Below are 13,158 nucleotides of genomic sequence, written 5' to 3'. Positions count from 1 at the left end.
TACCGTTTGCATCTACGTCAAATGCACAAAACGGAGTCTAAGCAATGATAAGGAAATTGTAAAATTCCGAGATTCTCATGCAAATTTACACGCTTTATTGCGCAAGGAAGGAAAAAAACGGGGAAAAGCATACGTAAAAGTTCCCTATGGAAGTGGAAATTGTTTAAAAATGTCATTATCCTTTTAAATAATAATAACGAAGGACTTTTGACACGAGGTGATAAGAGTTGGAGAGAGAGCAATTAGGTGAGAATTTATTTGTATGCTCTACACACCATCATCCTCTCCACCTCATTGTCTCTCATGAATCTGGACAGCGGCAGTACACTGAGTTTCTCAGTTTCGTGTTATTTATCCCAAAGCAAAAACTGAATTTGGTAATTTCGGGCAGTTTTACGGCCGTGCACTGCTCTGTCTGGGCTTTCATGACATTTTTGTGGGGAGACATGTCCTCTTATAAAAAGAGCTACTACTTACTTATTACCACACGCATTTGACTTTTTACCTGCAGTTTAAAGCGCTTAAAAAACCTGCATAGTTATGGAGGAATTTGGCCACTTTTCACAATTCCGAGGAATAGATGGATGAGCGAGCTACATATCTAAGCATGCAGCAAACATATGAGTAATGCTTAGATGAGATGTTAATTAGTAACAATTTGACTTTTGTCGTGTGAATGGAATGAGGCACACAATTTAAGTTTCCACTTTATTGAAAGACTATCGGTGGAATTCATTCGAGGCTAGTTTATGTAATTTTTTTTGTAATTTAAGTTATATAATAATGAAGCTTGCTCAAGATATGGGTGTACGTGTAAAAAGGGAGCATATGTTGATGAGATGAGTGGCTGTCATGCAGTCATTGTACGTGATGTGTTAAATGCATTGTTTTTGTAAACTTTTCTTGCTTACAACAACTACGTTCAGGGGTAGGTGACTGACTATGCTGCTCCTCCTTTGTATCTCAATTTCCTTAATTCGTCTTCTCAAAACTAACTTGGAAGGATAACATTGTCGCTATTGTACTACTGACTAATTCCGTCTGTCGAGGCAACATTTTGAGGATTTGTGTTGCGATATTGTGCTGTAATTATTTGTAATATTAGACACATCAAAACTTTGTTAACTCCATATCTGTTGGGTTTTATACATATGGTAATTTTATATAGTATGTAATTTTGAAAGGATTTTGCAGTAACTTTTTGAGTAGTACTGAATTTTATTACATTTAGGAGCAAAAGGGTGATATCAGCCAGCAGTGACCACTTGTTTTATGACCCATTGTTAAGTAACTTCCGTTCAATAGGATGAGTCAGGTTTACCATTTTCTCAAGTAACTCGCATGGAGCAATAGTGCAAACATGATTTGTCAGAGGTAGCAAAGTCATGAAATATCAGAACTCTACAGAATAATAGCACAGCATACGAATCCAATGGTCAGTAAGTTCTCAAGTAAGTTTCCTAATAAAACTTGAATTGTGGGAACACGGTCAGTCAACTGGAACAATTCGTCTTCTTCAATCAACAAATGTCCATCCATTTCCGATCACCAAAACCACAAAAATCATTTATTTTGCAGAGAAATGACGGGAAAATGGAAAAGGAGCATGTCAGGGACAATACGTACGATACGTACGATACATATGAATGTACTTACTTACACTGTGTAAGTTACACAGGAATGAGCGTATGAGTAGAGGATGGTGGCTAGTTGTTTTAGGGGGCAGGTTGAGATGATTAAATAACATACGTATTTATGTCAGGTAGCTGGTTCGTGTTTGCTGAAATTTGTCTGCCTGGGATTTCGAATGGGTATGAATATTTGCACAACTGGTTCATCCAGGACATTGCTGGACAAGAGGACCAGCAAAATCCTGCTGCATTTAAAGGACACACATTTACGAGGATGGTTGGAGGTCTGGACGAAATTTCATGAGAAAGGAAATAAATAATCGTGGACACAGCTGCCGACTGTGTATTAAAATAACAATAATAAAATGGTATTCACCAATCACTTGGTAATTGTAGCTCTCACCTCTAGAAATCCATCTAAAAAATATCTCAATCAATCAACACTCCAACAACTATTGACTATTACATGCAAAAGCTCCTAATTCCCATATCCACCAAACTTTGGGACATTTGGCTTGATGCAATGCAACAATGTGACGAAATATCACCCTTTGGTGAACTAAATTTTGCCAAAACCCTGTGTCCAATAATCCCATCACAAGCTTCGCTGCTGGTACACAACGTATAGATATTTCTGAATTACAATAAGTTTCATGAGTCAGTTCAGATCATCAAACTAGTTTGATACTCCTGATCCAAGTAGATTTTTGGAAATTGAATCTACTTACTGCATTTCGGTACATATCTGTGAACGACATGTTCACATTTCCTGACATTGCCACATATACGCGTTTATGGAAAATTATTCAGATGAATGGAGATGTAAAACTGACTTCACTTTCACATTCATCCAGTGGTCGTATGCATGCATGTATAAGCACTTAAGACTATGCTACGAGTCTGTATGGTGTTATTAAATGGACACGTTTAAAATAATGCAACGTATTGATATCCATCCGAGAATATTGGAACAAACAATTGTCGGCTGTTGCACTGCAGCTACCTGCTGAGAGCGACAGTGTGAATAAAGGAAAGGTGAACTAATAATAATCATAATAAATACTAGTAACAAACAGTAATAAATAATTAGTAAATATGTCAGGAGTGTTAATACGTGGGTTTCCCTTTCCGTGAATTAAGGTCAAACACTTGCCATTTCAACATGTAGTATTATTCTGAGCCTCCTGTTGTAACGAATCACATAATAATCAGATTCCAAGGTATAATACCAACTATGCATTATTATTATTATTATTATTAAATAGTAAGTATCATAGCGCTCTGCTGAAACAGGGCAACAAACAATATGCAATCCAGCAGCAATTCTTTATATGCAGATATACAACATTTATTACATGAGTGGGGTTTGCACAATATTGCTGTGCGTACAAAACTAGCAACTAAATAAGCAGAAAGTATTTAGAAAGTATTAACCTATGATCGGCATCAATATTTTGGGCGATAAACTTTTCCACTAAATCAGAAAAAAGAGTGCAAAGCTTATCAAATCTTTGAAGCTGTTACTCTGCATCTCTCTCGTCAATCAACTCTCATTTACTGTTTTGCAAGTAGCTTACCTTGCTGTCGTTGCGGTTTGATGAACTCCTCTCCTGCCTGCTACATGTGTAGGTAGGAAAGTTGGGTGGAAGATTTTTTAGATCAGGCATGAAACTATGGCTTGAAACAAGACAAAGCGGCAGTCCTTTCCTAAATAATGACAACCTGAAAATATAAACTTTTTGCTACTAAAGTACATACGTAACTGAGCAAATTTGCTGTGTGCATAGCCCACGTTGCTGAATTAATCAAACGGTGATGAAAGACAGTCCAACTGATGATGAGTCCTTTAGAGGATGGAATTGATATTTTGCGAGGTGAACTACACTCGCATTGACAGAAGAACGCTGGTGGTTGGTTGGTGCCTTCTTCATTAAACTGACTCTGATTTGCATTCTGATTTTGGGGATCAATGTTACACGGATGGATGAATAATTCATGAAAAAGAGAAAATTACCACCGTCCCCTATTGATTGGAAATAAATAAATATGCATTTAAAGTAGACCGTTCGATCCCCTGCGTGCGCAATGGGAACGAGACTAATAAATCCTTGGTCGTTGCTGCATATAAGCGTGTCTACTGTTTCAAAATCTGGTGGGTGTCATGTAGAATCGTATACTTTCTGAGAGTATGATGTCAGAGGACGGAGGTAGAGAGAGAGAAAGAGTTCCCGTCAAAATGTAAGTTTGGTTGACAAGAATGAAATGAAAAATCCAGAAACCGCAAAACCTAGCGTTTGTTGGTTTGGATGTGATGAGCTGGGGAAACGGAGGAAATATTAATTTGACGTTGTTGGATGTGTGGAAACAATATAAAATGAGGGATGGGTGCGTTCAATGGATACTCTTTCATTTATTTTGACGTTCCATCCTACCGTTTGTTTAACGACTAGGTGGTCAATTGGGTGGAAGTCAGTGTTGCCTGCTGGAGAGGTCTGAGTGAATTTAAGACGTGGTTTAACGTGGCGATAAAATGAAAAGTGACTCATAAGTGTGAATGTGAATGTTCATGTTCACCTCAAGCTTCGGCTGCTTTGCTTGCAGTTTGGACTGTATAATTTTTTGCATGGCATTAAAGTGGGCGAACATTATGAGAACGGGTTGAATTGTTGTACTCCTAAGATTTCATCCGCGTTGTCATGAATTACACGCTCGCCGGAGAACAATGGACACTCAAGTTGAGAAACGGAGCACAAATCGCCGTCGTTAAACAGGGTACGTCGCCAAGTCCCTCAGAATTAATAGTTTCAATTTACCCGAAGTATCCTGGCGACTTTTTTATGAAGGATCCATCAAAGATGGGTTTCAATTCTTTACCCGTAATTTAAACTTGTGTTTAAAAGCTTGCCAAAAATTGACACTTTTTGAAGAAATCCGATACCATAATTGTGTATAATAATATGTACATAGGAACTACGTATAGTGCAAATATTTATTCATTGTATGGGCGCCCATAGAATCCTTAAAATTGCACCTTCCTCGTCAACTTCCAGTTTGTGCGTGGATGCTACTTGTTTTAAATTAATTTTCCAACTTTAATTATTTACCACTACACACATTTAGCTATATGTACATAGGTACACATATGCATATGTATGTATGCGCTATTTGTAAAGGATGCACGTACTATCACATTCGGACATAAAACATACAAAGATGCTAAATTTTACACCGTTTTGATCTCAACATTTGTACTTTGTCATTTTAAAGCGGCGGCGTTCTTTCTGAAATTAATCACTACTTTAAAAATTAATTTCGTTATTAAACATAAATACAAAAAGGTCTGATTACATTGGATTTTCCACTGCATCTAAAATGTCCTTGCTTATTAGCAACCAAGCACTTGGTCAAATTGATTGACTTTATTGTCATATTAGAAAAAAACGGCAAGCTTAACTTTTTTATGATGTTTTTCAACAAAACAGATGATAGAGCGCAATGAATGAATGAGATTTTTTCACTTTATTGGGTAACCACTTGAAGGCTGAATCTCATCTCGGCAGGTGAGATTCCAGCAGAATTCAATCCAAACATGTTCTTTCACTCTTGTTTTACATAATAGTAAGTTGTAAAAATGAGAAGCGACTTTCTCCGTAAAGTAAATACTAAACAAACGAGCTTTGCTCTATTGGTGAAAATTTTATGTAAATGAATATCTAAAATTATTCGATTGAATTTTACTAAATTAGTTTTATTAATTTTAAGCTAATTATGGGGCTAAATTTTGTACACAATATGGCTCAGAAACATACACGTTTTAAGCTAACAGCAATAATTCTGATCATGGGATGGGCATTTAATTGAAATTGTGGACATGACACAAATTTGACATTGTATTTATACTACATCCGTGTAAGGAAGGTATTTATTGTACACTAAAGAGCAGCCAACGCTCGTTTGGAAAAATAAGAAGGTTGAAACGACGTCTTTTGTATTTGCTCACTCTTAATTATTCACATACTTCTGCTTACTCATTTCCTCCCATCACATTCACTTCATGCTTATAATCTCGCGCATTGGAGTAGTTTTGGTTTTAGAATTTTAATTCGGATGAGTAATTTATCATACCAGTGTTCGAAATCTTATTACTGAACACAATATTTTAAGACTGAAAATATTTTAAGATTGAAAAAAACAAGATGAGTCAAAATTAAATAATTTGTATGTACGAATAAAAAGGTAACAATTACTTTGTATATATAGATCTTCTCTTTTTTAATACCGGACAAGTTATTAATACTTAATACTAATAACTTAATTATAATTTAATAATAATTTATAAATTTATAATTTAATCATTGTGATGTCAAGGTGGACACTCATTTGTGGTCATTATTACGAAATGATATTAGGGATTCGAAATGGAAAAATGGTTATTGTGCAAAGGTCTACTTGACAATTGCAATACACGTCATGAGCCGTTGAGATGACAGTGGAAAAAATGTCGACAAGTTCAAAGTCCTTAACTTGTGGGGTGGTTACTTGGTGGTGGAATTATTGGAGTGAGTTATAGTGAGCAATTAAGTCACGAGCAGGTGGAACAGGGCTCTTTGAAATGTAATTGCCACCAACAAAGGAATCTCATTCACACTCTGGATGAAAAAAATAAATTCCCTCCCTACAGACGAAATTTGAATGAATAGTGAGGCCTCAATGGAGGGCTAATTACACAAATTATCCATCTTTATGAGCGCAATTAGTGCGAAACCGCTTCCGCTTCTTGGCGATTATTACTCTGGGCAAATATGATTTTGTGCAAAAGTCGCGACAGAAATAATACCCGTGTGGGCGGATAGGTGACGGGTACTGTGTCCCGGGTATGATTCGGCTACCCTGAATTTCTCCGGGACTTTCTCCAGTAGCCCGACTCCATAGGAGGACATAAGCTTAGCATTATCCAAAATAAAAAGCAGAGGTGGTATGGGAGAAAATACTTATTTGAGTAGGAGGCCAGTTAGTTAAAGGCAATAGCAATGTGTAAAATGTCGTCGTAGTCCGGCTTAGACTCCGGACGTTGACATTCGTATTTTTGCAAATTTCTACTATATTAACTGGTGTGCAAATCGCAAATCCCTACACAGTGGATACTTGTAATGTTCATCATTATTGCTCTGTTATGTTCAAATCACTGCAAATACATTGCAGAAAATGAGATTCATCTTCTGGACAAAATACAGACAAAGAAATTGTAAATGTTTATATGTAAACGTAGATTTTCATTTCATTTTCATCAGGTCATACGATATGCAAACTAGAAAACCACATCTATATATGAACATGAATAATTATGTACAAGTCGAACAACAAAGTGATCTGTGATTTGGGCAGAGTTTTAACTGAAGAGCGTGAATATGTTCTTGACCTGACGACGATGGGTTTCGACCCCTCCTGGAAATATATGTAGTAACAAATAGGAATTGATAGATGAGCGTCTGCATAAATGAGGATGCACGTAAATATCTATGCACACATGTGGAACTATTTGCGCATGAAGCTCCCTGCGGTTTCGTCTGTCTCTTTCGTTATTGACTCCTTCCTCTATGAGACGTTAAAGGTTAACAGTCCCTTTAACTCTACGTCTCTCACTGCCATCCAAATTTGAATTAATTCCAAATTTTAAATAAACCAAGATTGACATTCATTAAATTTTCGGAAAATAATAATGGTTCATACAACCTCCCTGCTTGCCTACCCGCCTCTGTGTTCAATTAAGCGTGGGTTGATCGAATTGTGTGGATGAGAATGTCTTACAGGTAAATAAATAAATAAAGCTGCAAAGTATACCCCGCTACATGTGCATGTATGTGAAAGACACTTTACACACATATGCAAACAGTGAGACGACGACGTGGTTTGAAGGGACGCAAGATTGGGAGAGAACAACTTCCTCCAAATATATGTATTACTTGGTCTCCTCGTCCTGTATCCGACTTACTTCTTCTTCTTGTGATGCTGGATGAAATGCAAATAAAGAAACTTTTGCACAAGTTGTTTTACTAAACCCAACTTTTGAATGTCACTTACGACTTGAGTTGGTTCGTGTGCATCGGTTAAGTTTACCGAGTTAGCAAACTCTCCTGAACGCATCTCTCTCTCTCTCTCTCCTTATTATTTCTCCTTTTCTTCTTCCTGAATGAAAATGGTTTTATATGCCCGTATGTACAGCAGCTGAAAAAAAGAAGAAATACTAAAATTTTGAAGGCTTTGAGTTTTCTGGACTTTTCTTCAAAAAATGGGATAAAATAATATTTATTGTAACCAGGTAAAAGTCCACCCAGATCTCTTGCAAGATCATTATCACTGCGAAGTAATCCTCAACTCGGTGCCGTTGAGGGTGATGATGACGATGAAATTATATATGAATGAGTGCAACAGAGTTTGCTATGCTTACATCTACGTCTATCCACAATATGCGTATATTGGAATGAAAGTAAGTTAAGAAGTGTAAATCCCTTACCCGGGAAGAAAGTGGAAGCCAAGTATGATACCGGGAGCAAGAAGATGAATGAATGAGTAGTACGCCGAAGGCGTAATTAATATTTAATGGGAACAAGTAGCACGGATCCCTGGAAAAGTTGGGTGAATAACCAAGACTAAATTGGAAATGGTGAGTTTCCCAAGTATGCATCAAAGTAGTATATTTTTTATAAAATAGGACACGCGATAACTGGTCAGACCTGAATATATTACTAAAAGTGAAAGCGATCTACACAGTTTATACCACGAATAAAAGGCCACTTTCTCATTTCAGCCCGAATTCCGTTGTTGTCCACACAACCCGGGTGTGGGCGAGGTGGGTGGCCACTGGTCAGTTGTGGGAGTGTCGGCGTGTGGTCAATTGGGTAAAAAACCCCATGTCCGCGCCGATGTCCAGGAGGAGTCAGTCAGAATGCGTAAGCGTGGTAAAATACAGCTTGTAGGGGTACGTAACATATTTACGAGGCTCACTGGTCGTCCTCGTCGTCTCACTCTCTTCGCATCCAACTCGTCAGTCCTTTCTAGAGAGAGCAGCCCATCGGGTTCAGTTCAGTTGAGCTATAGCTCTTGCCATTCACGGACACACAACGTTCTTTCCACTCTCTCACGAACCAGTATCCACTCACTTTCATAACGTTGACGCTTTTCGACCAGGTCAATCCGACGGGGTGGTCACCGCACACTTTCGTACTCACCACACCCACTACGTCCACGCACACCCCTCCCCCTCGGGGATGGAGAGAGGCCGGTGAACGGGAGTCATGGGCACGTGACCCTTACGAAAGCATTGTTCCGGGCCTCGGTATGAAAAGCTTTTTCATACGATGGAAAACACAATTGGAAAAGTGACTGTCTCACTTGGCAGACTTGTGATAAGAGTGAGACGACTGAGTGAGTGAACAATAATAAGAGTGGTGTAAACTGATCCTGGTGAAACTCGGACAGAAAAGGAAAACCACTGGCCAGCAATTGGATCATACAGGGAAATCGAGACGTTTTTCTCTCGAGACGAAATATGTATGCTGTATAAATAAGTTGAGAGAACTTTGTACCCTGTCAACTTTTTGGTCGTCACCTTATCCATCGGGACCAAATTACCTGATTTTTTTCATCCAAATAATAAACATTTATCAAAAGTAATACAGTAACTGTGATGGCCAGCAGTGTCTCAGAAAAGAGGATTGATTTTCTGAAAAAGTGTGCTTCATATTGCTTGACCTGCTCTTGAAGTGAAAGAGGAGAGGAAATGTCGTGACCGTTTCGTGTGTTTGTCGTCTTCTTCTTGTGGTCGAAAACTAAGAAAAACAAAACGCGAGGTGGAATCTTGACTGTTGCAATTCTGAAAAGTGATAAAAGACAAAAAGATGCGGATTAAAACCCCTGCACTCAGAATTGCACAAGGTGAGTGCAACATTTTTTTTGCAAGTTTCACACTAGTATTCATATATGTAAGAAAATGACCCTTGCGAGCAGGTTGACTACTTATCTCTGTATACATTTATTGGGTTTGGTTTGTACAAAAGGAGGAAGCAGTTTGATTTATTGGAATTTTGCATGAAAAGGGAAATGAAAAGATAGTAAATAAAGGAGAGAGAGAGAGGATGGGTCTGTTTCGCAGATTTTCTCATGATTCTTCGGATAAGAAAGTTTATTTCGGTCCTCTCTCTCTTGTTGGTTTTTCTCCTGTGGGGTGCTAATAACAATAATAACCCTGCCGATACGTACAGTCAACCACTACTTATCCTTAATAAGAGACGGATGATGGAGTCATTCAAAAGTCCCTTGACTGAATGAACCACCACCTTTTTGTTCGTATTCAAATGAGTCCCTGACCAAGTCCTTTACTTTACTTTTCGGAATCCATGAATATGAATGAGGACCAAGTAAGACTTTTGGGTTCCTCTTTGCTGCTGGCCCTCTCTCGGACCGTGTGAAATTTTTTCTCCCTTCTACTGGACCAAGTTTGTCCAAGCAAGTGGTGTGAACCCAAAGGAATAAAGAAAAATTAATATTCAGAAATATTCCAAATTTCAAAGAAATTGTCCGTGAAGGATTTTTTGCTCGGGGAGAACTAACCACCACAACCCAACTCCTTCACGTATTTAATATAGCAAAATGCAAAACCCAAAAAGGAGTTACGTGTCATTTAAATAAACCCGTTTTTTGCTCGGGTTGGTTGCCTCTTCCCTAAGCAAAAAATTGATTTGAGATTCACGCAAGGGCATATGTAGTACCTCAACGTATAGGACCCTCGGTCACTTCCTTCCCTGTTGGATGGAAGGGGCCCTTGAGGGTCAGCTCTTTCGTTACGGATGCAGATTTTTATTTTTATGCTAATTCATCCTTCCTCTCTCTCCTTTTCTTTCTCCTCTTTGTATCGCATGCACTGCACCATTCGCTGGTTTGTGATATACCTTCGGATGATGATGTTTGGTTGGTCCCGTTTAAATTGAGAGAGAGAAAAAAAACATTATGCCAACTCTCTCACTCATTCCTGCTGCTGCTTCTTACGAACGACGACATGTTATGCAATCCAATCGTTCAGTCACTTGCGAGATACGTACATCTAAATGATACGTTACTCATTTAATTCATAGGAATAATGGGCAAGTGACTTTTTGCCCTTAGAGCCAAGATTTTTTCACCTTTCCCAGCACTTTTTTTTAGCCCACCAACTTAACGATACATATGTGTACGTATAAAACAGTCAGCCTAGTTTAAAACTGTTCTTGATTTGATTTGTTTGCCTGGTGACTACGTGCTTTATTTAAATAATTCCACTTCATGTTCTTATTGTTAATGTCTCACATCTGGACTTTAAATTTCATTGCTCCATTTTATGGTGCACATGACATGACATGACATACACATTCTACTCTTGTGTGTAGTATTATTATTGTTATGGCGTTATGGATGTGAAGTTGGATGAAAGTTATCCGTTTTTTTTCCGACTACCAGGTTTTTTTATGTATTTGACTTATTCATATTTCAACGGTTCCTGCCTTCTTGCCTTTATTCTTAAATCTATTTATGCGGCGCGGATTGGCCAGTATTTTAAGTATGTGCACATTTTTTGGTAAAAGTGAGAGATGAGTAATTTTGTGAATGTCGTATATTTGTCGTCAAGGTTGATGAGGTGCAGTTTGCAATTGCATAAAATGGTTGGCAACTGGCCAAATTTTTATTTTGATTTGTAAAAGGAAAATCAAGTGAAATTGAGTTTTATTGTTAACAAACATTCCATTGTTCCAATGACGGGACAGTGTCAAATGGTTCATAAAATTGGCATTGATCGGTCACTTTGCTGTATTAGGCTAATAAGTGGACAAGGTTAATTTCTCATTCTCATATTTCGAAATTCCAACCAAATATGTATATTCTGCCCTGTTAAAGCCTCCCTATAACCCGAGTAGGTTAGGACTAGATGAAAAATATTGCGTATTATCGTCTGGTGGATGTTTGCACAAACCAATATCAAACAAGTAAAATACTGCTCAATAATAATTGGCCCTATTGACCAGAGATGAGATAAAATTCAACAGGGCAAGAAATTTGAGACACACCTTGAGGCATACATGTACATGCATGGATATGATGAAGTAATACATAGATTCCTATAATGGCTATTTATCTCTGCATTTTTAACTCGTATGCCTGTAACGTTGTGGTTACGTATGGTGGGCAAAATGCAAACTTTTACGTCGTTGGAACGGTAGATAGATAAGTTGCAGAAAAGTATTTACTTTCAAGGTAGTGCATCATATTTCTCTTTTTGAGCTGACATTACTTATGATTAGCGATAGGATGGATATGTTGGTTTAGCAGAGTTGGTAATAAATGAGAGAGAGAGAGAGGGAATAAAAAATGGGACCGGATGGACAATACTTCTACTAAACCTCCTCCTCCTACACCAAACCAACAACTTCTTTCTTGTCCATCCGTCGTCCGATACCAGCGAAACAAATCCCAATAAGACGAGACAACGTATCTAATTCAATCCCACCACCACGTCAAGTCAAACCAAGTCGGTGCAAGTGTCGGTAGGTCCACAGGAATACGATGGGAATAACGGACATGGACTTTGTATGTGGCTTTTCGTTTCCTCAGTTACTTACTCATTGCCAATTTACGTATACGGAGCTACACATGTGTATCTACCTGAGAACGAGCCATGACTACACTTGGGTGTAGCCGTCTCATATGTGCAGTGAGTGAGTGTGTGCTAAGAAATGAGGATGCCATTTAAATGTATTTTTACATTTCGTGTAATTGAGGAAGCTGAAAGTGACCATTTGCCATTCCTGCTTCATGTTTATGAGACACAGGTCAAACCAACAACTCGCACTCGCAACTTGCTAACCACGACGCCACGATTATGTAGTAAATATTTAAAAGTACAAGTCAGTTGTCATGCAACTTTTCCTTCCTTTTTAAGTCAGGATGTCCATGTCACTCTCTCCAGCCAAAAATAATCCCCTCTTCGCCACCACCCGCATCACCACCCAATCTAATACCATCCTCTTCCTGGTAAATTATTACGTCGTCTTCGAAGGAACTACTACCATTCTTTTATTCCGATGGACTTGACCTATGCATCGCTGTATATGCATGCAGTGTAGAAATGTGCCTTTGCCACGCTCTTATTAAAGTGAGTGGGTTGGTTGTACTAGCCAGAAGAAGAGTCGCTGCGGCTGACATTTTATGGGAACCAGTGACGACCTCTAACCCCCGTTGGGTAGGAAATTAGTTGGGATCCTTTATTTCACTGGCTGCGTCTGACCCCTGACCTCCATTCCACCGCTTTTATTTTATTTTATGGGAAACAGTCGTGTCACTCTGGCCGGACTAGGATTAGGGTCCACCAAACTGGAGATACATACTGTGGGGATACTGATTATTGGGACACACATAGGACTAGATTCGTTCGTTGTCGCTAATCCTGGAGTGGTAATAACGATAATTACACGGATGGAACATGTATGTACGTATGTAT

General features: G+C 38.4%; 1 protein-coding gene across 2 annotated transcripts in view; it reads left to right on the top strand.

The window, feature by feature from the left end:
• The first annotated feature begins 8,676 nt into the window (after positions 1-8,676).
• The window catches only part of LOC110850985 (transcription factor mef2A), a 41,555-nt gene continuing 37,073 nt past the window's right edge, over positions 8,677-13,158 (top strand). For both annotated transcript variants that reach the window (XM_035852838.1, XM_022098602.2), the window contains exon 1: positions 8,677-9,566. In XM_035852838.1, the coding sequence (XP_035708731.1) occupies positions 9,530-9,566 (37 nt within the window). In that variant the 5' untranslated portion in view covers positions 8,677-9,529. The remainder of the gene's footprint in view (positions 9,567-13,158) is intronic.

Source organism: Folsomia candida, unplaced genomic scaffold, assembly GCF_002217175.1.
Source record: "Folsomia candida strain VU population unplaced genomic scaffold, ASM221717v1 Fcan01_Sc006, whole genome shotgun sequence".
Taxonomy (NCBI): domain Eukaryota; kingdom Metazoa; phylum Arthropoda; class Collembola; order Entomobryomorpha; family Isotomidae; genus Folsomia; species Folsomia candida.
This window is presented reverse-complemented; position numbering and strand designations above follow the sequence as displayed.